Here is a 24,897-nt window from a genome sequence, read left to right as displayed (position 1 = left end):
AGCAACTCAAACTAGTCTGAAAAGTCGACAGAAAGCATAATTTTGAACCTGTAGTAACTGTCACTTTATGGTCATGATGTTGCCCACAGATGTCCGTACGTCCAGGTCCACAGAGGACAGAGTTTTGCAGCTGCAGATGGAGGTGGATGGCCCTGAGCCCTGGAGCCTGTCGGTGGGATCCTCTGTAGAGATCAGATGTTCCCTGTCCCCAGGCTCAGACCTGGAAGAGACAGAGAAGCTCAATCTACGTCTGGAGAAGACAACAATGTCGTCTATAGAGGTAAAAAAAATCACACACAAAAAAAAGGAGAATATCAAAATGTTAATAAGATAAGATAAACCTTTATTAATCTCACAAAGGAGAAATTCACTTGTTACAGTCGGCGTTACTTTACAGTCTTATTGTGCAGTCTGACCGCAGTGGGGATGAAGGCTTTGCGGTAGCGCTCCGTCCTGCACTGAGGGTGTCTCAGTCTGCCACTGAGAGAGCTGCACAGAAGAAGAAGAAGAAGAAGATCTTTATTTATATAGCGCCTTTCACAGACATATAGTCACAAAGCGCTTTACATGAGACAATTGTACATTCATTCCACACTTGGTGGTGGTTAAACTACGTTTGTAGCTTCAGTTTCCCCTGGGGGAGAGTGACAGAGGCACTTTCGCAACTACACACGTCTGCGCCAACGGACCCTCTGACACCACCATACATTCACTCACACACATCATTCATCCTGGCCTATTGTGCATGTTTTTAGTGGTAGGGGAAACCAGAGTACCCGGAGGAAACCTACGCAGACACAGGGAGAACATGCAAACTCCACACAGAAAGGCTCTGTGCAGGTGGGAATCGAACACGGACCTTCTAGCTGTGAAGCGAGAGCACTAACCGCTGCGCTACCGCGCCGCCCACAGCTCTTCTACAGTCCCGTGCAGTGAGTAGGTGGTGTCCATGATGGAGGTGAGCTTGGCTAACACCCTCCTGTCCCTCACCTCCTCCACAGAGTCCAGGGGGCCCCAGGACGGAGCTGGCCCTCCTGACCAGCTTGTTCAGTCTGTTCTTGTCCCGCTCTGTGCTGCCCGGGGCCCAGCACACGGCAGCGTAGTGGAGAGCAGAGGCCACCACAGAGTCATAAAGAGTCCTGAGCAGAGGCGGCTCACTCCGAACGACCTCAGTCTCCTCAGAAGGTGAAGGCGACTTTGGCCCTTCTTGTACACAGTGTTAATTTTGACAACATATTTTATTTTAGTCTTAGTCTTAGTCTTTTGACTAAAATGTAATTTAATTTTAGTCAAGATTAAGTCAAAGAAAACTTTTCAATTTTAGTCTAGTTTTAAAATTGCACATCAATTTAGTCGACTAAAATGAAGACTAATTTAGTCGACTTATATTTATAATATTCATTATAATCATATTTAATCGTGGTAATCGACTTCATGGAGCTGCTCCACATGAATAAAGCTCAGACCTGTTCATTTGGCAGTGAATTTAAATGATCTGAGGCTTTTTCAGACGGTCAATAGAAATTTGGATGATTTTAGTCTCTCCTTTTCATTTTTATTTAGTCTTATTTTAGTCGACTAAAACATCTGGACATTTTAGTCACAGTTTTAGTCATGAGAAAGTTTTAATTTAGTTTTAGTCTAATTTTAGTCGTCAAAAATATCACTTTGACTAAAATTAAGACTCAATATTTTAGTCGACGAAATTAACACTGCTTGTACAGGGAGTTGGTGTTGTGGGACCAGTCCAGTTTATTGTTGAGGTGAACACCCAGGTACTTGAAACTGTCCACCTCCTCAATGTCCTCCCCCTGGATGTTCAGCGGTGTGTGCGGTAGTGGCTTCCTCATGAAGTCAATCACCATCTCCTTCGTCTTCGTCTAATAGAAAGGGCACACATGTAAAACCAAAGAAACAAAGTAGATGAACCCACTTCTCTCACCTCTGTCTGTGTGATGATGAATGTGTCTAAACAAAGATCCTTTCACTAAAATATCTCATCTAACAGAGACTTCCCACAACACCATCCTCCAAAGGGATCTCCTACACTCTGAACCCGGTCAGTCTTGAGGACAGGGGGCTGTACAGCTGTGGGGGTGTCACCACTCACCCACAAATAACAGTGGAAAGTGCTCACAAGTTAATCTGGGTCAATGGTAAGTTATATTTCCAATCCGTGAAACAAACTGCCTCCCTTTTCTATGAAGTTTGATAAACTATTTCATAAATGTCTTACAGATTCTTCTCCAGCTGCAAGTCTGAAGCTTCTGAAAGTCAACAGAGTAAATTATTTTTACGACAAAACCTTTAGGATCGGATGTAAACTGCCCAATGACCAGTCGGAGTGGAAAATCATGAGGTTCGTGAACCACAACCACTTAGTGATAAAAGTTCCCTGAACAAATGTGCTAATCGCTATTACTGTAATAAAAAGTATGTTTGATTACTCTAATACTCGTCAATAACTGGGACAGGTGTAAACCCTATCACTGTCTTCCTCTGTCTGCGGTGTTTACTGCACACCAGAGCAGGAGCCATGACATGGCTTTGGGGCAAAAGAAATGCTTAATTCTCTCACCACTGAAATATTATGGAGGGACAAAGTGAAGCTTGGGCTGAATGTATGAAAATCCAGCCTCGAGCGATTCACCACAGCTCAGAGCAGCTTCAAACAACGGGAAACTCCGTGAGGGCGGCTCTAAGCACGGCCCAACTCCCGAGGGGGGGCTGCTGTGAAAGCAGGGTCTAAACACGAGGGTTTAAAGAATAATATCATTGAATTTATAACATTTCAAGTTCTTAACATACTTAAAAGTAAATGTACCAGTAAGCCACCGTTCTGTTGGAATATTTGACCGCACACAAACAGAAAGTCCTGTATTTCCAGCACTGGGTTAAATTCCCACTGGACGGGGCCTTCCTGTGTGGAGTTTGCATGTTCTCCCCGTGTCTGCGTAGGTTTCCCTTCCCACTAAAAACATGTAAAATAGACCAGGATGTTGCACGAATGTGGGACAACGAATGCAAACTAGCCCAAGGCCACAGTCCGGTGTGTTTACATCCATGAGTCCCATGTATGTTCATTAACATGCACTGTCCCATCAATCAAATAAATACAAATTGTCTTTGTTGTTTTCCACAGTGTGAGTGAAAAAACTGGAAGCATCACAGAATGTCCAAACCAAGAGCGATCTGGTGATGTTCTTTCCTGCACTATTCCCTCACTGCCAGTAACCATTTCTAAAACCCGACGATATGATCCATTTTGGTGCGAATCTTCAACTCGACAAAGCAACATGTTTAATATGACCCAAGCTGGTAAGAAATGTTTCAAAGCTTCACTTTTAATCAAAAAACAGACCCATGGCTGAACTAATGCTTCATTTTTTGGTCAAAGAACTTTCGGAGCAATCAGGCCGGGACTTTTTACTGGCTTGGTTTGAAGTGACTCCGGCCTGGTTCGTCAGAGAAGGCGACTCTGTGGTCATTCAGTGTAAAGTTACAGACGACAAACAGAACAACAGCGACAAGTTGGACCTGCAGCTGATCTGGACCAAGAGGAACCCCGGAAACGACATGACGGTTTGGGACAAATCATCATATTGCTCACATACTGTTCAAGTTTTGTCCTTGTCTTCATTTTTAGTATGATTTTAAGTTTTGAAAAGGGCCTCTCTCTCTAAACGGTATCTTTCCACCTCCATCTGACTGTTCTAATTCATCATCAGGCATAAAAAGTAAGAAGTAGGGCTGGGTACCGTTAGGGGACATCAGTATGGTATTGGTATTGAAAACATAAATGTATCGAAAGCAAGTACAGAACCCTGTTGAGTATTAAAGAGCAAAACGTTAATTCAACCTGGATAGACAGACAAAAGCAGCGATTAGGAAGATTTATTGACATGTATATTAGTTTTGGTGATCAGACCCCGGTGGTAACATCGATGTATGAAAGTCAGTATGGATGAACAGCTTGGAGTTAGGGACGTCTTCCCCCGGAGCCTGGATTCTGGTGGTGGTATGGAAGACCTGTGAAGATGCAGCAGGGAGAAGCTGTAGACGGAAGAGGCGGGACCGAGGGCGATGATTGGCTGCTATGGAGGTGCGGCTCTTATGCTGAGGTGGAGGTGTGGCCCTCACGGAACGATCATTGGCTGGAGGTGATGCTGAAATTAGTCTCCCAGGTTGAATTAACGCCTAGGCTTCATTCCTGCATATACACAATGATCTTTTTACCACCTTCGGCTTTGACCTTCACTCTTTCACTACACTTAGAAAACAATGTAGAAACAAACATGATTAGCCAAATGATGAGAAGTGTAGGGATGGACTCTCTATATGGCATATTTAAAGAAAAATATTATTGGTTGAATGGCATCATACTGTCAGTAAAATCTATGGGAAACTGACTCAGATGGTGCAGAATAAGGGTCACGAGTTTTGTTTTAAAACATCCATCCTCTTCCTCTTTATCCGGGGCCGGGTCGCGGGGGCAGCAGCCTCAGCAAAGATGCCCAAACCTCCCGATCCACGCACACCTGCTCCAGCTGTTCTGGGGGGACCCTGAGGCGACACCAGGCCAGCTCGGAGACATAGTCCCACCAGAGTGTCCTGAGTCTTCCACGACTATTTGTTTTAAAACAAATGCACAAATATGGGAAAACATTTCCACATAGTGCCCATAAAATGAATCTACATGGGTATGTGGTTACAGGTGGTACTGAGCCAGCGAGCGTCGAAGCTCATGCACTACACAATAAGCAACATTACCCATGAGCACTCGGGAGTGTACAGCTGCTGGGATGATGGCACTCTCTCAGATGTTTTCTCCTCCGACTTGCATTATTTCATCTGGGTCCAAGGTGAGTAAGATTTAAAGACTGTATCTGTTCAGAAGATTAAAGGAGGCTACTTAATCATCCTGTTATATCTTTTAAATCCGCAGACGAGTCGCCGCCAGTGACCATCAATGTCTTAAGCCACAACAGAACTCAGTTTTTCCACAATGAAGAGGTGACGATGGGCTGCCAGCTGCCCAACGACCAAAGCCAGTGGAAGTTAAAGGGGTTCGTCACATTACTCAGCCATAAATGTATCTTCATTGTGCCTTTTGACTTTTAAAGTTGACTGCCTCAGGGCCGTAAGATTGACGAAATGATAAGTTATGTTACGGTGAAGAGAAGAAAGAAAAAATCAATGCATGATCATTGTGTCTGTTTAGATTTGACAAATGGACAGGCGTTATAAAGGAGTGTGAACGGTCAGACTTGTCCTCCTCGGGTCTCCTGTCTTGTACTGTGAAGATAGGATATCCCTGGATTGATTTCCTGTTCTGGTGCGAGTCTACGACAGGAATAAGAAGTAGCGTCCTAAACATGTCCACTGCAGGTATGAGGAAAGTCGTTTGTGATATGAGAAACAACTTCAAAACTTGACAAAATGTTTACTGTACCTTTATTTTATCCTACCTTACAGGAGCTTACCTAATCATTGTTTTTGGTTGCTCTTTATTTATATTATTTGTGGCTAAAGAAACATCGAGTTTAGGTTTATTTCCGATTCTACATCGGTATCTTGGCAGAGGTCTACATTTTATGCTTGACTTCCACTTTGACACAGGTTAAAAGTCTGGGGGCCAGATCTTCCGCCTGGTGGAAGGACAGTCTCGGTCGAAGAGAGGCTTCGATCTCGCAAAAACAAAGAGAGTGCTTTCACCGGGAGCCTGAGGGCGTTGCTTGTTAAACGTGTTTATTTCTTGTGCAGTTGAACGTTTTGTTCTGGAAGCCCCGCCTCTTCCTGTGATGGAGGGGGATGACCTCACGCTGCGCTGTTTACGGAGAAACAGAACCACGGGTGAAATCAAGCCAGTGGAGTCAATGAAGACGTTCTTCAAGCGCAACGGAAGAACCTTCGAGTAAACTATTGCTTCTTTGAACGCAACAATGAAGTCATGTGCAGAAAATAGGGAGGGAACAAAATACGCAACAAAACATTTCAGAATCTGCTTTCTAACCGTTATCTTCTGTTTTCAAGTTCGAGCAACATGGGAAGTGTCACACTGAAAAATGTGACGAAAAAAAATGAAGACTTATATAGCTGTTGGCCGGACGACGACGGAGTGATGCCAGACACTTATGTCACTGTGAAAGGTACCACAGCAAAAACATTATACAATTTACAATATCAAATTCAGAAAACAATGGTTCTCAGCACAAAACCTGTAATGCATTCATTTGGCCGTTTTTACAAAGTACAAGTCAAATTGAATAACTTTATGCCCAAAAACAATATTTGTAATGTAAATGTATGTAAATTGTCAAAACCTAAAACCTTTATCACTCCTGAAAATATACGTTTTCAATAAACAGGCAAACTTGATACATGTGGTCAATTTCGAGACAAGGTGTTTTTTAAGCTGTCAGTCAATTTATAGACAATTTTAGTACATTATTTTTTATTCATATATTGTTACATATCTAGTTTACTATAGACAAACACTGCAATGATATGATCTAAAATAGAAATAATAGTTTAATGCCTGATCAGGATTAGAATGGACCACAACATCCTGAGTTCAAGTACCACTGTTTTAGAACCGCTGTTTTAGAACCGCTGTTTTAGAACCGCTGTTTTAGAGCCGCTGTTTTTGAGCTTCTCTTTTTAAGACCATTTTCTGACATATGTTTTCTTCCTCGCAGCTCGACCTCAGGAGCAGAAAAAGACAAACTAACCTCTGGAATTATCACAAACCTTAAATAAATTCCATTGCAAACTTCTCGTGTCCTGTTTGTTTCTTGTTAAGAAGCGACAGAATGTTAGATCTGGTTGAATCTAAGCTAAAAATATAGTATTTGCAAACCTGATTTCTCTTCAATAATGTGTTATGGTTGTATAATTTATTTATTTAAGTATTTGTTTTTTACTGTAATGTTCCACAGAAAGCCTTAAAGTACATATGACACATTAGACAACGTTTTAGCCAGCTTTCTTTAGTTTGACTATTTTAACTGAACCCTGTCAGGACACAGACTATAAACAAACTAAACTAATCAAAGTCCATTTCACAAGAGCACAAATAGATCAATAATGACAAATGTGCAACATTGAAAAGATGAGTCTCTCTGCACTGCTTCGTGAGTCAAATTTCATATTTTTAGAACGATTTAATAACTAAATGTAAACAGTATCTGAAAAAATTATCTGTGTTTCGGATTCAGTTTTTTGTGGCCTCGTCTGCCTGGGAGAAAAGCTGAGCATCGAGCCAGCTCCAGGTCAAGGTAAGTCTTTGTGCTTTCAGTGTTACACTGATTGTTTTGTGCTCAGCCATATGTGGTTAGACCATTTTGTTGTTTTTATCCTGAATCATTTGGGAAATTAAATCTACGTTTGTCCACACTTTAATAATCCTAATGTGCCTGAAGTCGCCAAGCAATAATCGGCTTTTAAAGATATGTGTTCAGGAATCTCCAGCTTTTTCCTCCCATTGAAGCTTCTTATTTTCTGATGTTTTGAAAACAAGATATTTTAACAGAGAGGAAGATTGAATTCAAATGTAATATTTTTGCAGATTGCATTAAATCATAACTAACTAAATAATTTGGTGAAGAAAAAGAAAATGTATTTCTTGCTGTGATCACATTGATCTAATCCAGGGTTTATACAGGCAGAAGCAAATCAAATGTAATGCTTTTTAATGACAAAATAGAAACACATTATTAACATTTTTTACCAATGTTTTTAGTAACTCAAACTAACCTGAAAAGTCAACAGAAAGCATAATTTTGAACCTGTAATGTCACTTTATGGTCGTGATTTTGCCCACAGATGTTCTTACCTTCAAGCCCACAGAGGACAGAGTTTTGCAGCTGCAGATGGAGGTGGATGGAGCTGAGCCCTGGAGCCTGTCGGTGGGATCCTCTGTAGAGATCAGATGTTCCCTGTCCCCAGGCTCAGACCTGGAAGAGACAGAGACGCTCAATCTACATCTGGAGAAGACAACAATGTCGTCTATAGAGGTAAAAAAAATAAAACAAATATCATGTCTTGCAGGTCTGCTGTAGATCAACCCACTTCTTGAGTCCGAATTATCCTTGTGTTGATGAAGAAGGTGAACAGACACTTCTCTCACCTGTGTCTGTGTGACAATTGAAATATTATCTCTTGACCGTAGAAAATGACCAACATTTTGTGGTTACAGGGTAGAAAACTAGGTCCACTTAGAGGGGCAACAATTCTATATCATCTAAATTATATCAGCAAACTACACCAAGTATAGGGGAATTCCATATCTATGCACAAATCCATGGGTTTATTTCCATTTCCAGGATGCTTTCACTAAAATATCTCATCTGACAGAGACTTCCCGCAACACCATCCTCCAAAGGGATCTCCTACACTCTGAACCCGGTCAGTCTTGAGGACAGGGGGCTGTACAGCTGTGGGGGCGTCACCACTCACCCACAAATAACAGTGGAAAGTGCTCACAAGTTAATCTGGGTCAATGGTAAGTCACATGAAACAAACTGTCTTCCATCTATGAAGCCAAACAACTTGATGATTTCCTTACAGATTCTTCTCCAGCTGCGAGCCTCGAGATTCTCAAAGTCAACAGAGTAAAGTATTTTCATGACAAAACATTTACGATCGGATGTAAACTGCCCAATGACCAGTCAGAGTGGAAAATCATGAGGTTCGTGAGTCACAACCACTTACCAATTATATTGATGAGAGGTCCTTGCACAAACTTTCAGCTCTCAAATATTTTATTATTTTGTTCCCATTTTCTCCTCTTGCAGTGCGGCAGATATGGCTGTACTTGCAGACAAGAGTCTTCCTACAATGGCCACTTGTATGGTCGACTTGTAATAGTTTTCCCCTTGTTGTTTTCCACAGTGCAAGTGAAAGAACGGGAAGCATCACCGAATGTCCAAACCAAGAGCGATCTGGTGATGTTCTTTCCTGCATCATTCCCTCACTGCCATTAACCATTTCTAAACCGCAGCAATATGATCCATTGTGGTGCGAATCTTCAACTCGACAGAAAAGCAACATTTTTAATATGACCGACGCTGGTAAGAAATGATTTGGATTGATTTGATAGCCCGTAAGCTTTCCGTAATCTTCAAAGGCTTTTATAAGTGGGGTTGTAGTAATGGCTGGGTCGCTGATACATTAAGATATCATCAGCAAAGAGAGAAATGTTATGTTCTTTCGCAGTCCCTTCCTTAAAGGAGTTATACCTGATTTTACTTCTAGAAATGGAATGAAATTTATTTCGTCCTCCTTTCATATATTGTAAACTCAAACGTTTGTCGGGAAAACAGTGTGGATCAAATTATACAACAACAACATTTGTATAGTTTTTATAAACTTTCAGGCTATTTTTCTAGCATTCTTGTGAAAATAACCATGAAAAGTGACCCTGCAAGTTCTGAAATGTGCCTCTAAACGTGTCCCTGTGAAGAATTTGGATGCAGCAAATATATTAGAAAGGTTATGAATGAGTCTGGATCACAACTAACTTTTTAATTTAGTGCCTTCCGCTTTCATTGACATTTCAATCACAAAATCAGGTATAGGGCCTTTAATGCCTTTGATATTTTCATTCTGATTTATGCGGCAAGCGGCTCAACATTGATTGCTAATAACAGGGGACTGAGGTCGTCACCCTGCTGGACACCTCTTTCTAGAAGAAATCAGATCAACATCCATTCACCTTGACAGGTGATTTAGGATTCATGAATATTATCTTTATCCATTCCACAAACTGTGAATGGAAGCCAATGAATGAAATCAAAACTGACTAGGATTGAGTTTTGCTTCTTGTTTGTGTCTTGCTTGTGTCATGACATTTAAAATTCTTCTCATTTTATTTGTTGACCTGATATAAAATCTGTATGTTCAGGGTGGAGAAGTCTTTTAATATGTTTCTTCTTTTAGCTAAAATATTGGTCAACAGTGTTAGGGAAATACTAAAGGAGTCCGTGGGAAAGTGAGTGGAGAGATGGGCACAATCTGGATGTCTTAAGTGGAAGAAGCTTATTACCGTATTACAGGTCTGGCTTTTTGGTTAATACCTATCACAGTGCAGTGACTGAAATAATTGTCTCAGACCATGAATTAGGCATGTCACTATTCTTAAAGGAATAGGCCACCGTTTTTACATACTGAGATATATTCTTACTTTAGCTTTGACGAGTTCTCTAGGACCTGTCTGATCTTCACCCGTGCCTTCAGTCACGTAAACACAGCCTCTCCCTCTCTCCTCTATAGCTCCAAACCAGGTTAGGCGTAATAATACCAGGAGTAGTTTGGCATCCGCAGGAAAGTGAAGATATTACTGCGCGGATCTCGAACTACTCCTGGTGTTATTACGCCTTAAAATATAGTTCCCCCTTTTATCCACAAAGAAAATCCACATTGTTTTATTTTGTGTAATAATACCATAGACTGTAAAAAAAATGGACGTCTTATGCTCACTCCTCCCCGTTTACCAGAATGACCACGGCCGTGGGGCAATTCATGGCGGATTTACAGGCTCCCCCTCCACAGCTCTGACGAAGCATGTTCCTAAAAAGGACATACGGGCGGGATCTTCACCGTAGACTCGGCCCTTGCGTGACGTGTAGCTCGCGCTGCTCCAATGCTAACAGTCCGACCCTCATTAAGTACGAGATTTCAAAAAATCATATTACGAAAACCAGCCTGGTTTCATATATTGTTATTTACCCAGCGTTATCTCAGGAGGAATATCTAGCCTAGTCTAGTGTTGAAACAATTGAAACCAGGCTTTAAAGTAGTTTTTAACGTGTCTAAAGTCCAATGCTTTTCAATGGGGGCCTAGCGGCGATATGGAGGTACTGCAGCATCGGCGGCGCAATGGCGGCCCCCACGTTTGTGGTCAAAAAGCAGGGCAGCCAGCGGCCATTGAATAATACTTTGCAGTTTTGCAGTAGTACCATATTTAAAGGGGGGTAATATGCAAAATCGACTTTTTCAAGCTTTACATCATGTTATGTCATTCCCTCATTAAAATCAAACCTTGGTCAGCAACGGTAATAAAACATCAATAAAACATTCTCCACGAAGCCTTGTTTGTTTAACTTTCATGCTAACGGTTTTAACCATTCTCACACTTCCACTATAAATGTCTTCTTCTCAGTCTTGCATTATTCGTCACCTCGCACAACCGCTTGCAGATCCGCCTTGCTCAGCGTCAAGTCTCCGGCGGTTCCCCTGGACGCCGCGGCCCAGGTGATGCGCAGTCCCCTGTCTCGGATGCCCTCCAGGTCATCTATCCCGACGCGCTTTCCCATCTCTTGGACGGTTGACACTGCTTCTGTCAGTGTGGGTCAAGGCTTCACTTTTAATCAAAAAACAAACCCATGGCTTAACTAACACTTTTTTTTTTTTGGTCAAAGTATTTTGGGAGCGACATGGCCGGGATTATTTTGTGACAAGCTTTGAAGTGACTCCGGCCTGGTTCGTCAGAGAAGGAGACTCTGTGATCATTCAATGTATAGTTGGAGTCGACAAACAGGACGCGAGCGACCGATGTGACCTGCAGCTGATCTGGACCAAGAGGAACCCTGGAAACGACATGACGGTTTGGGACAAATCATCTGTCTTTATCTGAGTGTGTATCCTTGTCATGTAGGATTCCATTAGATTTTATCATGATTTGACGGTATGAACAGGTCCCCTCTCTAAACGGTATCTTTCCACCTCCGTCTGACAACCCATGTGCTAATTTAGTAATCCTAAAGTAATAACTAGGGCCGGGTACCTTTAACTTCTTAAACTTTACCCAAATCTCAAAGCATCTTGAAAAAAGCATCAAAATAGCCAGGAAAGCGAGGAAACATGTCCACATAGTACCTATAAACTCAATCTAAACCTAATCGTAAATCTGTTTTGGTATGTGGTACTTTGAATTAACCCTCATGTAGATCATGACTACAATTTCCACTTACAGGTGGTCCTGAGCCAGCGAGCATCGAAGCCCATAAACTACACAATAAGCAACATTACCCATGAGCACTCGGGAGTGTACAGCTGCTGGGATGATGGCACTCTCTCAAACGTCTTTGGTCTTGCCTGGCATCATTTTATCTGGGTCCAAGGTGAGTAAGATTTAAGGATCTGCTCAGAACTGTTAAGTGATTTAAGTTTTAAGAAGCCACATGCTCCTAAAAAAAATCACTTAATTTTGATTATCCTGATGTGTTATATCTTTTATATCCGCAGACGAGTTGCCGCCAGTGACCATCAATGTCTTAAGCCACAACAGAACTCAGTTTTTCCACAATGAAGAGGTGACGATGGGCTGCCAGCTGCCCAACGATCAAAGCCAGTGGAAGTTAAAGGGGTTAGTCAATTACATGAATGTAACTTCATTGTGCGTTCTGACTTTCTAAAGTTCCTTGCCTGAAACCGCCACCTTAACGTGGTGGAGGGGTTTGAGCACCCGAATGATCCTGGGAGCTCTGTTGTCGGGGGCTTCGTGCCCCTGGTAGGGTCTCCCATGGCAAACAGGTCCTAGGTGACGGGTCAGACAAAGAGCGGTTCAGAAGCTCCTTATGAGAGACCAACAGGCCTGGGAGTCTTGAGGCCGTCCTTCTGTGGACCCACCACCTGCAGGAGGAACCACAGGGGCTGGTGCAATGTGACCCACGACCCGGCAACGGACAAGTGGAAGATGGATGGATGGATGGATGGATGGATGGATGGATGGATGGATGGATGGATGGATGGATGGATGGATGGACGGACGGACTTTCTAAAGCTGACAAAATTATAAGTTCAGTTATGGTAGACAGAGTTGGCCAAGACAAGATGGAGAAAAAAATCAATACATGATCATTTTGTCTGTTTAGATTTGACGAATGGACAGGCATTATAAAGGAGTGTGAACGGTCGGAGTTGTCCTCCTCGGGTCTCCTGTCTTGTACTGTGAAGTTTGGATATCCCTGGACTGATTTCCTGTTCTGGTGCGAGTCTACGACAGGAATAAGAAGTAACGTCCTCAACATTACCAACACAGGTATGAGGAAGATCCTTTGTGAAATGAGAAACAACATCAAAACATCTTTCAACAAACTTTCATCAATTCAGCCCAAGAATTATGTAACTCTTGCGCATCTGTTTCAATAAGCTACGATTTTCTTGCAACGATTGAATAACTCTGTAACTAACTCAGCCCATGTGACATTTTCTGATCAATTAAATGTTTTTATTTCTTGTGCAGTTGGAGACGCCGTTCTGGAAGCCCCGCCTCTTCCTGTGATGGAGGGGGATGACCTCACACTGCGCTGTCTACGGAAAAACAGAGCCACGGGCGAAATCAAACCAGAGGAGTCAATGGACACGTTCTTCAGGCGCAACTCAATGACCTTCGAGTAAACTATTTCTTCTTTAAAGGAATAGGCCACCGTTTTTACATACTGAGATATGTTCTTACCTAACCTTAGCCGAGTTAATATATCCCCGTCTGGTCTTTGTCCGTGCGCTCTGTCAGGCAAACGGAGCACATACGCAGCCTCTCCCACATGTCACATAGCTCCAAAAAAGCTCACGATAGAAGCTACCAAGCTCTTCCACGTGTTCCCTATTTAAATAAAGTTTCGTGAAGTGTTTTCATGCGAAGTATATTTACACAGAAATGTAACATGTCGATTTTATAAGCAGATAAAAAGGGGCACTATATTGTGAGGCGTAATGATACAGGAGCACAGCGTCTGCGCAGTAACTCCTAAAGACTTCCCCCCGCTCACTTCCGTCAATAGAAGCTGCGTGACTTGTAGAGAGCCTTTTACAACAAGCAGAAAATATATTTTTGGAAAGTGCTTGCGCATTCCTACCTCATGGTCGAGGTCCTGAGTCCTGTGTCGTCGTCCGGGGTGAGTTGGAAATCTGTGAAACATTACTACACTATATACTTTCTGCTTGTTTTCACAGCCCGGCACGATGCACGTAAAAGGCATTGTTCACAAGTTATCCACGCTTCTTCAACTGTTCTCTGCGAGCTCTCTACAAGTCACGCAGCTTCTATTGACGGAAGTGAGCGGGAGAAGTCTTTAGGAGTTAGTACGCGGACGCTGTGCTCCTCGTATCATTACGCCTCACAATATAGTCCCCCTTTTTATCTGCTTATAAAATCGACATGCTACATTTCTGTGTTAATATACTTCGCATGAAAACACTTCACGTAACTTTATTTAAATAGGGAACTCGTGGAAGAGCTTGGTAGCTTCTATCGTGAGCTTTTTTGGAGCTATGTGACATGTGGGAGAGGCTGCGTATGTGCTCCGCACCGCACGGACAAAGACCAGACGGGGATATATTAACTCGGCTACGGTTAGGTAAGAACATATCTCAGTATGTAAAAACGGTGGCCTATTCCTTTAAATGCAACAATAAAATCAGTTCAGACGATGTGCAGAAAGAAGGGAGGGAATAAAATAGCCGACAAAAACATTCAGAATGTGCTTTCATTGTGCAGTCATTTGCTAAAGTGTTAATTAAAAACAAAAAAATAGACATTTCTAACTCTAATCTTGTGTTTTCAAGGTGGAGCAACGTGGGAAGCATCACACTGAAAAATGTGACCAAAGAAAATGAAGGTCTTTATAGCTGTCGACCGGACGACACAGTATCAACTCTTGACACTTATGTCACTGTGAAAGGTACCACAACTCAAATGCTTTACAATTTAGAAAGCAATGGGTCAAGGTTGGTTATTCATTTGGCCATTTTTACAAAGTACAAGAACAATTGAATAACTTTATAGCCCAGAAACAATATTTGTAATGTCAAAAATACAAAAACCTTCATCACACATGAAAATACGTCACTTTTTCAATAAATTCGCCCCCAAAAGATTAAATAAACAACAGATCAGGATTAGACTGGGCTGAAACCACAACTAAGATCTGTAATTAGTCGTCATGTGCCCAAGTACCGCTGTTTGAGAACCACTGTTTTTGAGCTTCTCTTTTTAAGACATTTTCTGACGTACGTTTTCCTCCTCGCAGCTCGACCTCAGGAGCAGAAGAAGACGAACTAGACAACCTCTGGAATTATCACAAACCTTAAATAAATTCCATTGCAAACTTCTCGTGTCCTGTTTGTTTCGTGTTAAGCACAGATTGAGGCTGGAGACACTCAGAAAACTAGATCTGGTTGAATCTGAGCTAAAAAAAATATATAGTATTTGTAAAACTGATCAGATTTCTCTTCAGTTTGTTATGGCTGTGCAATTTATTTATTTATTTTGGTTTATTTATAAGTTCTGCCTTGTCTGTGATTAACTGTGATGTTCTACAGAAAGCCTTAAAGTGCATATGAGCACAATTTTTGCTAAAACATAGTTAGCACAATTTTGTTAAAGGTTTTAGCCAGCTTTCTTTAGTTTGACCATTTTATGGTAAATGGTCTCAACTTATATAGCGCTTTTCCACCTACATTAGGCACTCAAAGCGCTTTACAGCAAGGATCCAGTCACCCATTCACACTCTCATTCATACACCAGTGTACGCAGACACTGGGGCAATGTGGGTAAAGTGTCTTGCCCAAGGACACAACGACAGTGTGCACCTTCTGGAGGTGGGATTCGAACCCCCGACCTTCCCATCATGAGACGACCCGCTCTACCATCTGCACCACTGTCGCCCCGTCATGTGATGTTTATAGTTTTCCCTTGAACACTGACAGGAAGTGACATAGATAGAGGCAAACAATTTTAAACTGTTGCCGTGCCGACCATGTTAATGCATTGGTTAGAGCCAGATCTATTTCTTTCATTTATATAAAAGCTCGCTCTACGTGTCAGCCTGCTCTGCAAACTCAAGAGGCACCACCTGGATTCTCCGAGAACAAAGACCAGAGGCAGAGCGTAGATAGGCGTGACCTTTTATACTTTTGACATTGTCCCTAGAGGGCGCACCGTCACACTTTCAACAGATATAATCTAAATAAGTCATATTTTCAAAAGTATTAAAACCTGTCTAATGCCCTTTAAGCGGCTAAAGTGACTCCTAAAACAATTATTTTTCTCCAACAATCAAATAAACCTTAATAGAATGTGAAATGTGTTGATCTTCAGGTAAGACTATAGGAACACTGACTGAACCTCGACCGGTCGACCGCAGGGGCCAAACCACAGCCTGAATAGAAACGTGCGCCGTGATTCCTGATTTACTTTTGATTGACCCATTATTTTTTCCTGTGATATTTCAAGATTCCAAAATAACTTTCTTAAATTACAAAACTTTTCCAGGATTTCCATGACTGAACCCTGTCAGGACACAGACTGTATAAACAAACTAAACTAATCAAAGTCCATTTCACAAGAGCACAAATAGATCAATAATGACAAATGTGCAACATTGAAACGATGAGTCTCTCTGCACTGCTTCGTGAGTCAAATTCATATCTTTAAAACGATTTAATAACTAAATGTAAACAGTAAAATTATCTGTGTTTTGGATTCAGTTTTTTGTGGCCTCGTCTGCCTGGGAGAACAGCTGAGCATCGAGCCAGCTCCAGGTCAAGGTAAGTCTTTGTGCTTTCAGTGTTATACTGATTGTTTTGTGCTCAGCCATATGTGGTTAGACCATTTTGTTTTTTTTATCCTGAATCGTTTGGGAAATGAAACCTCCATTTGGTCACGCTTGAACAATATTAATGTGCCTGAAGGGGCCAATCAATAGGCTTTTAAAGATATGTGTTCAGGAATCTGCAACCTTTTCCTCCCATTGAAGCTTCTTATTTTTGGATATATTGAAAACAAGATATTTTAACAGAGAGGAAGATTCAGCTCAAAATGTTGTATGTTTGCAGATTGCATTAAATCATAAATGAATAATTTGGTGAAAAAAGAGAAAATGTTTCTTTCGATGTGATCAATATGAACTTATCAAGCCAGAAAAGTAGAAAACCTTTGGGGAGCAACTTGGAAAGTTCTGGAAAGAAACTGAGAACATGTGAACTTCAGGCTGTTCACTTTGAATTACTCAAACTCATCTGAAAAGTCTAGAAAAGTCTAGAATGCAGAAGTTTGAACCTGTTATACAGGGGGTGCCCAAACTTTTTGTCTCCGAGGGCAAAAAGGAAAATGTGCCTGTGGCCTCAGGCCAAACACAGCGATTTCAGACGTGAAACACATATAATTGTAAAAAATATTTATTTATTTTCGGTGCTTGCCTTTTATTCTATCTGTGCAAATATCATGCTACATTAAAGGGACTATAAGGAGTTTAAAAATGTTAAAATTAAGTATTTTCCTCCCCCTACATGTTCCAGCCATGTCCTAATGTGTAGAATGAGCTCAGACCTGTTCACCACAACTGCCTCTAAAATCCTGTACGGTCACTCAAAAATGTGTCACTTCGGCCCGAAGTGCCGTCATGCACGAGCTTAATATAGAAGGTGCAGTTACACATATGGCCTGAGGTGGCAGTAGTGAGTATAAAATGGCGAACTTGCTTCCAGCCCCTTTAAAACAAATGTGAACTCTGGCAAAGCGTAGATTTAGGTGAAAAAAAATCAACAATGGGAGCTACAAATTTGAGCAATATTGCGTAAAAAAAAGGCAACAACAACAATCCGTGCATCTTTAACAAACTGCTTATATTAGTGAGAAATATGAAGCTTGTCTTTGGACATTATGAGCCTGTTAATGTCAGGTTGCATCTGGCTCGTATGTCATCAAGGTGTGAGTCAGTCAGTGACCTCTAAGTCTGGATTTGTTGAACTACCAAAGTTTGTAGTTTTACTTGTTTGTTTTTCTTCGTTACTTTCCATTACGGCAAAACAAGAGCTTATCAGTGTCATGGTGACGCCTCTTTCTATAGTACCTACTGTGACTTTACTTCATTCATTTACCAACTCAAAGAAAATGCGATATTAGATAATTTAAGTGTCAGTCAGCAAACGTTCTTTCAAAAGTCAATTTTTAAGATGCAATTTTGTTGATGTCAAAAACCTTTGCAATACAAGTTGGAAAACTGGTAAAGTCGTTGTGCTACGACGCTCTGTGTGATTGATAAACAATGAGCGACAACAGTGTTTCCTCATCTTTGCGGGAGGAGCGAAACAGCGCCCCCAATTTAATGCAGGTGGCCAAAAAGTGTACTGCATCCATGCTGTGAGGGCTTACCATTGAGAATGAATGGGAAAAGTTAAGAGAGCTAGTATTAACCTTACACGGACGCAAAAGATAGGTCACCCTCTGGCGGGCCAATGAAAATTTGAGCACCTCTATAACTTTATGGTCATGATGTTGCCCACAGATGTCCGTACGTCCAGGTCCACAGAGGACAGAGTTTTGCAGCTGCAGATGGAGGTGGATGGCCATGAGCCCTGGAGCCTGTCGGTGGGATCCTCTGTAGAGATCAGATGTTCCCTGTCCCCAGGCTCAGACCTGGAAGAGACAGAGAAGCTCAATCTACATCTGGAGAAGACAACAATGTCGTCTATAGAGGTGCAAAAATAACACAAAGAAGGGAATATCAGAAATGTTAATAGGAAGAGCACACATGTAAAACCATAGAAAAAAAGTAGATCAACCCACTTCTCACACCTCTGTCTGTGTGATGATTAATGTGTCTAAACACAGTAAGATCCTTTCACTAAAATATCTTTTCTGACAGAGACTTCCCACAACACCATCCTCCAAAGGGATCTCCTACACTCTGAACCCGGTCAGTCTTGAGGACAGGGGGCTGTACAGCTGTGGGGGCGTCACCACTCACCCACAAATAACAGTGGAAAGTGCTCACAAGTTAATCTGGGTCAATGGTAAGTTATATTTCCAATCCGTGAAACAACCTGCCTCCCTTTTCTATGAAGCCGAACAACTTGATAAATGCCTTACAGATTCTTCTCCAGCTGCGAGTCTCGAGATTCTCAAAGTCAACAGAGTAAAGTATTTTCATGACACAACATTTACGATCGGATGTAAACTGCCCAATGACCAGTCAGAGTGGAAAATCATGAGGTTCGTGAGCCACAACCACTTACCATTTCTACTGATGAGAGGTCCTCGAACAAACTTTCAGCTCTCAATTATCATCTCTGTTTTCCTACAACTCCACTTGAATATATGGACTTGTAGTAGTTTTCCCCTTTATCTTTGTTGTTTTCCACAGTGCGAGTGAAAAAACTGGAAGCATCACAGAATGTCCAAACCAAGAGCGATCTGGTGATGTTCTTTCCTGCACCATTCCCTCACTGCCACTTCCCGTTTCTAAAACTCGACGATATGATCCATTTTGGTGCGAATCTTCAACTGGACAGAAAAGCAACATTTTTAATATGACCCAAGCTGGTAAGAAATGTTTCAATGCTTTATGTCTCGTCAAAAACAAACCCATGGCTGAACTAGTGCATGTATTTTGGTCAAAGAATTTACGGAGCGAGATGGCCGGGATTACCTCGTGACTAAGTTTGAAGTGACCTCGGCCTGGTTCGTCAGAGAAGGCGACTCTGTGGTCATTCAGTGTAAAGTTGCACTCGACAAACAGAACAACAGCAACAAAATGGACCTGCAGCTGATCTGGACCAAGAGGAACCCCGGAAACGACATGACGGTTTGGGACAAAATCATCTGTCTTTATCTGACCCGCTCACATACAGTTCAAGTTTTGTCCTTGTCCTCATTATGAACAGGGCCTCTCTCTTAGGTACCATTGGTATTGAAAACATTAATGTATCAAAAGCAGGTACAGAAAAAAATCTATCTTTTGAGAGTTTTGATGCCTGTTGGTCCGGACACAGTATTAAAGAGCAAAACATTATTACTGCACATACACAATGATCTTTTTACCGCCTACACTTCGGCTTTGACCTTCACTCTTTTTAGGGATGGACTCTCTCAATGGCATATTTAAAGAAAAACATTATTGGTTGAATGATTAAATGAAGACCCAGAGCATCATAGTGTCAGTAAAATCTGTGGGAAACAGACGTCATACAGAAGGATGGGCAGGATTAGGGTCACGAGTTTTAGACAATTGCTTAAAACAAATGCACAAATAAGGGAAAACATTTGTACCCATAAAATCAATCAATCTACATCAGTATGTGGTTACAGGTGGCACTGAGCCAGCAAGCGTTGAAGCCCATAAACTACACAATAAGCAACATTACCCATGAGCACTCGGGAGTGTACAGCTGCTGGGATGATGGCACTCTCTCAAACGTCTTTGCTCTCGCCTGGCATCATTTCATCTGGGTCCAAGGTGAGTAAGATTTAAAGACTGTATCTGTTCAGAAGCTTTAAGAAGGCTACTTAATCATCCTGTTATGTCTTTTATATCCGCAGACGAGTCGCCGCCAGTGACCATCAATGTCTTAAGCCACAACAGAACTCAGTTTTTCCACAATGAAGAGGTGACGATGGGCTGCCAGCTGCCCAACGACCAAAGCCAGTGGAAGTTAAAGGGGTTAGTCACATTACTCAGCCATGAACATAACCTCATTGTGTCTTTTGACTTTCTATAGTTGACTTTCTCAGGGCCGTAAGATTGACGAAATGATAAGTTATGTTCTGAAGAAAGAAAGAATCAATGCATGATCATTGTGTCTGTTTAGATTTGACAAATGGACAGGGATTATAAAGGAGTGTGAACGGTCAGAGTTGTCCTCCTCGGGTCTCCTGTCTTGTACTGTGAAGTTTGGATATCCCTGGACTGATTTCCTGTTCTGGTGCGAGTCTACGACAGGAATAAGAAGTAGCGTCCTAAACATGACCAACATAGGTATGAGAAAGATCCTTTGTGAAATGAGAAACAACATCAAAACATCTTTCAACAAACTTTCATCAATTCAGCCCAAGAATTATGTAACTCTTGCGCATCTGTTTCAATAAGCTACGATTTCCTTGCAGCGACTGAATAGCTCTGCCACGAACACAGCCCATGTGACAGTTTCTGATCAATGTTTTTATTTCTTGTGCAGTTGGAGACGCCGTTCTGGAAGCCCCGCCTCTTCCTGTGATGGAGGGGGATGACCTCACGCTGCGCTGTTTACGGAAAAACAGAACCACGGGCGAAATCAAGCCAGAGAAGAAAGTGGACACGTTCTTCAAGCGCAACTCAAGAACCTTCGAGTAAACTATTGCTTCTTTGAACACAAAATAACAGTTCAGACGATGTGCAGAAAGAAGGGAGGGAATAAAATAGCCAACAAAAACATTCAGAACGTGCTTTCATTGTGCAGTCATTTGCTAAAGCGTTAATTGCAAACAAAAAAATAGACATTTCTAACTCTAATTTTGTGTTTTCAAGGTGGAGCAACGTGGGAAGCATCACACTGAAAAATGTGACGAAAGAAAATGAAGGTCTTTATAACTGTCGACCGGACGACAGAGTATCAACTCTTGACACTTATGTCACTGTGAAAGGTACCACAACTCAAATGCTTTACAATTTAGAAAGCAATGGGTCAAGGTTGGTTATTCATTTGGCCATTTTTACAAAGTACAAGAACAATTTAATAACTTTATAGCCCAGAAACAATATTTGTAATGTCAAAAATGCAAAAACCTTCATCACACATGAAAATACGTCACTTTTTCAATAAATACGCCCCCAAAAGATTAAATAAACAACAGATCAGGATTAGACTGGGCTGAAACCACAACTAAGATCTGTAATTAGTCGTCATGTGCCCAAGTACCACTGTTTGAGAACCACTGTTTTTGAGCTTCTCTTTTTAAGACATTTTCTGACGTACGTTTTCTTCCTCGCAGCTCGACCTCAGGAGCAGAAAAAGACGAACTAGACAACCTCTGGAATTATCACAAACCTTAAATAAATTCCATTGCAAACTTCTCGTGTCCCGTTTGTTTCTTGTTAAGCACAGATTGAGGCTGGAGACACTCAGAAAACTAGATCTGGTTGAATCTGAGCTAAAAAAAAATATATAGTATTTGTAAAACTGATCAGATTTCTCTTCAGTTTGTTATGGCTGTGCAATTTATTTATTTATTTTGGTTTATTTATAAGTTCTGCCTTGTCTGTGATTAACTGTGATGTTCTACAGAAAGCCTTAAAGTGCATATGAGCACAATTTTTGCTAAAACATAGTTAGCACAATTTTGTTAAAAGTTTTAGCCAGCTTTCTTTAGTTTGACCATTTTATGGTAAATGGTCTCAACTTATATAGCGCTTTTCCACCTACATTAGGCACTCAAAGCGCTTTACAGCAAGGATCCAGTCACCCATTCTAACTTGTCACAGAAAAAAGCGAGCCCTTGGACAAATGAAAATATCTTAGGACTCAAGAGACTGTGTCGTAAGACTGAACGCCTGTGGAAATCCACTAAACTTGAGGTGCACAGACTCTATCTCAGGGATCTTGTGTCATCATACAATGTGATGGTTGACAATGCCAGATCTGAATATATCCGTCAGCTGGTATCATTGAATAAGAAAAATCCCAAAGTGTTGTTTGACACAATACATTCTTTGGTTTGTCCTGCTGCTCCAGTTACCCCTGTCTTTTGTGAAGCTGACAGTAATGCCTTTTTGAGATTTTTCACTAACAAAATTAAGATGATTAAGGATAAAATCCCGCCCCTCCTGTGTGGTACCCCTGCTGAGTTTGAGCCTGTGTCCAGCATGTGGTCCTCATTTAAGACTGTGACGTTTGCTGATGTTTCGGCACTGGTGTCCAAGATGAAGCCGTCCTCTTGTTCATCTGACGCTCTTCCTTGCAGGCTCTTTCAAAAAGTGTTTGAGGTAATTGGCCCTTGTGTTACCAAAATGGTTAATGTGTCTTTGTCAACTGGCGTGTTTCCTAGTGCCTTTAAACATGCCATAGTGGAGCCACTACTAAAAAGAGCAGGTTTAGACCCGACAGATCTTAATAGTTTTAGGCCTATCTCAAAACTCCCGTTCCTGTCCAAGATCCTTGAGAAGGTGGTCTGTGAACAGCTTATATTCTTCCTGGATCAAAACAACATCCACGAGCCATTTCAGTCAGGCTTCCGTAAACAACATTCTACGGAAACGGCCTTACTGAAAGTGTCCAGCGACATTATGATGTCTGCTGACTCTGGAAAACACACTGTTCTAGTTCTCTTGGATCTGTCCTCAGCCTTCGACACTGTTGACCTTCAGGTTCTCCTGAAAAGACTGAGGGATCAAGTAGGACTGTCGGGGTCAGTTCTACAGTGGTTCTCCTCATATTTATCGGGGCGTAGCTTTAGTGTTACAGCTAACCAAAAAATGTCTGAGTCTGTGGGTTTGTTGTGTGGAGTGCCTCAAGGGTCCGTTTTAGGTCCCGTCTTATTTTTGTTGTACTTGATCCCTTTGGGAAAGATCATCAAAAGGTTCAGTGATGTTTCTTTCCACCTATTTGCTGATGATATCCAGCTTTACTGTTCCTTTAAACCGTCCGAAATCCAGAAGTTAAACTCTCTGCTCCATTGTCTAGTGGAAATAAAACAGTGGCTCAGCGATAACTCTTTGCAGCTAAATGCAGACAAAACGGAAACCCTGGTAATCGCACCTGATGATTCAATTCCAGGGATTAAACAGTTTCTGGGTGACTTAGGCCAGTCTGCGAAACCAAGCCTTCGTAACTTGGGAGTTATTTTTGACAAAGACATGTCATTAGTGCAGCACTGTAAGCAGCTAACCAGGAACTGCTTCTTTCAACTAAGGAACATTTCTAAACTTAGGAATATGGTCTCACGTAATGATTTGGAGCTGATCATCCATGCATTTGTGTCTTCACGTTTAGATTATTGTAACGGTTTGTTTTCATGTCTTAACAAGAAGGAGCTCTCTCGACTGCAATTAGTGCAAAACTCTGCAGCGAGAATTCTGACCCGCACAAACAGGAGGACCCACATATCCCCTATTTTAAAACAGCTTCATTGGCTGCCAGTGTCTTTTAGGATCGAGTTTAAAGTTCTGGTTCTAGCCTTCAGAGCCATGCATGGTCAGGCTCCTTCCTATATCAGTGCTCTGGTTCAGCCTTACACCCCTGCGCGGGCTCTGAGGTCTGTGGATCAGAACCTGCTAAAGGTTCCACGTACAAGTTTTCGTACCAGAGGTGACCGATCCTTCCAGGCTGTTGCTCCCAGGCTCTGGAATGATCTTCCGCCCTCTTTGCGCTGTATTGACTCTGTTGTTTCTTTCAAATGCAAACATAAGACACATTTATTTGTCCAAGCTTTTAATTAGCTACTTTTGGGCTGGTGTGATTTCTGTGTTGTTTTGACCCCTTTTTATATTGTATGTAACTTCTGTTTTTAACTGTGTTGTGAAGCACTTTGTGGCCTTTGCCTGTGAAAGGTGCTATATAAATAAAGATTACTTACTTACCATTCATACTCTCATTCATACACCAGTGTACGCAGACACTGGGGCAATGTGGGTAAAGTGTCTTGCCCAAGGACACAACAACAGTGTGCACCTTCTGGAGGTGGGATTCGAACCCCCAACCTTCCGATCATGAGACGACCCGCTCTACCATCTGCACCACTGTCGCCCCGTTATGTGATGTTTATAGTTTTCCCTTGAACACTGACAGGAAGTGACATAGATAGAGGCAAACAATTTTAAACTGTTGCCGTGCCGACCATGTTAATGCATTGGTTGGAGCCAGATCGATTTCTTTCATTTATATAAAAGCTCGCTCTACGTGTCAGCCTGCTCTGCAAACTCAAGAGGCACCACCTGGATTCGCCGAGAACTCGGGCTGGTTCCGAAACGGGCAGATTGCTAAGAGCTCTTACGCCAAACCGGATGTGCGTCAGCGTCCGCCATGGCAAGTTGCCTCCGAATTGGTAAGTCAGTTAGGAAGTAGTTAGGAAAAGGAGCCTTGATGCTAACTATCATGGCCACTTTAGCATAGGGACCTCTGATGCTAACTAACCAGTGATTA

General features: G+C 41.8%; 4 protein-coding genes across 5 annotated transcripts in view; all 4 read left to right on the top strand.

Annotated features, from left to right (window-relative positions):
• Positions 1-24,897, top strand: part of LOC306980509 (uncharacterized protein) — a 38,895-nt gene that overhangs the window by 7,711 nt on the left and 6,287 nt on the right. The window contains exons 12-13 of one of the 2 annotated variants that reach the window (XM_079579937.1): positions 14,569-14,684; positions 15,033-15,107. The exons of the other annotated variant lie outside the window; for it this stretch is intronic. Coding sequence (XP_079436063.1) covers positions 14,569-14,684; positions 15,033-15,064 — 148 coding nt within the window. The 3' untranslated portion in view covers positions 15,065-15,107. Of the gene's footprint in view, positions 1-14,568; positions 14,685-15,032; positions 15,108-24,897 lie in introns of those variants that run through there. 2 annotated transcript variants of the gene reach the window in all.
• Positions 223-13,401, top strand: LOC306980638 (uncharacterized protein; the record flags this gene model as incomplete). Its single annotated transcript, XM_079580064.1, has 10 exons — positions 223-280; positions 2,009-2,156; positions 8,569-8,689; positions 8,893-9,071; positions 11,162-11,344; positions 11,421-11,605; positions 11,975-12,122; positions 12,247-12,367; positions 12,876-13,042; positions 13,247-13,401. Exons 1-10 carry the CDS (start codon positions 266-268, stop codon positions 13,399-13,401), a joined length of 1,422 nt encoding a protein of 473 aa, XP_079436190.1. The 5' UTR covers positions 223-265.
• Positions 2,319-8,417, top strand: LOC306980640 (uncharacterized protein; the record flags this gene model as incomplete). Its single annotated transcript, XM_079580068.1, has 11 exons — positions 2,319-2,359; positions 3,143-3,318; positions 3,398-3,582; positions 4,715-4,862; positions 4,946-5,066; positions 5,222-5,388; positions 5,764-5,914; positions 6,034-6,149; positions 7,218-7,277; positions 7,825-8,015; positions 8,325-8,417. The coding sequence occupies exons 1-11, from the start codon at positions 2,355-2,357 to the stop codon at positions 8,415-8,417; spliced, it is 1,413 nt and encodes a 470-aa protein (XP_079436194.1). The 5' UTR covers positions 2,319-2,354.
• On the top strand, positions 8,636-21,824 carry LOC306980534 (uncharacterized protein). Its single transcript, XM_079579965.1, has 9 exons — positions 8,636-8,697; positions 19,155-19,327; positions 19,405-19,589; positions 20,093-20,240; positions 20,324-20,444; positions 20,593-20,759; positions 20,959-21,109; positions 21,288-21,403; positions 21,752-21,824. Exons 2-9 carry the CDS (start codon positions 19,315-19,317, stop codon positions 21,781-21,783), a joined length of 933 nt encoding a protein of 310 aa, XP_079436091.1. The 5' UTR covers positions 8,636-8,697; positions 19,155-19,314; the 3' UTR covers positions 21,784-21,824.

The sequence above is a fragment of the Gobius niger genome (assembly GCF_951799975.1).
Source record: "Gobius niger genome assembly, chromosome: 21".
Lineage (NCBI taxonomy): Eukaryota > Metazoa > Chordata > Actinopteri > Gobiiformes > Gobiidae > Gobius > Gobius niger.
Note: the sequence above shows the minus strand (reverse complement) of the source record. Positions and strands in the feature narration are given on the sequence as shown.

What these genes read in the sequence shown, in the direction of transcription:
- LOC306980534 (XM_079579965.1), top strand. An exon ending in CCTAAACATGACCAACATAG is followed by an intron (nt 20,760 to 20,958) that starts GTATGAGAAAGA and finishes TTTCTTGTGCAG; the next exon opens with TTGGAGACGCCGTTCTGGAA. An exon ending in CGCAACTCAAGAACCTTCGA is followed by an intron (nt 21,110 to 21,287) that starts GTAAACTATTGC and finishes TGTGTTTTCAAG; the next exon opens with GTGGAGCAACGTGGGAAGCA.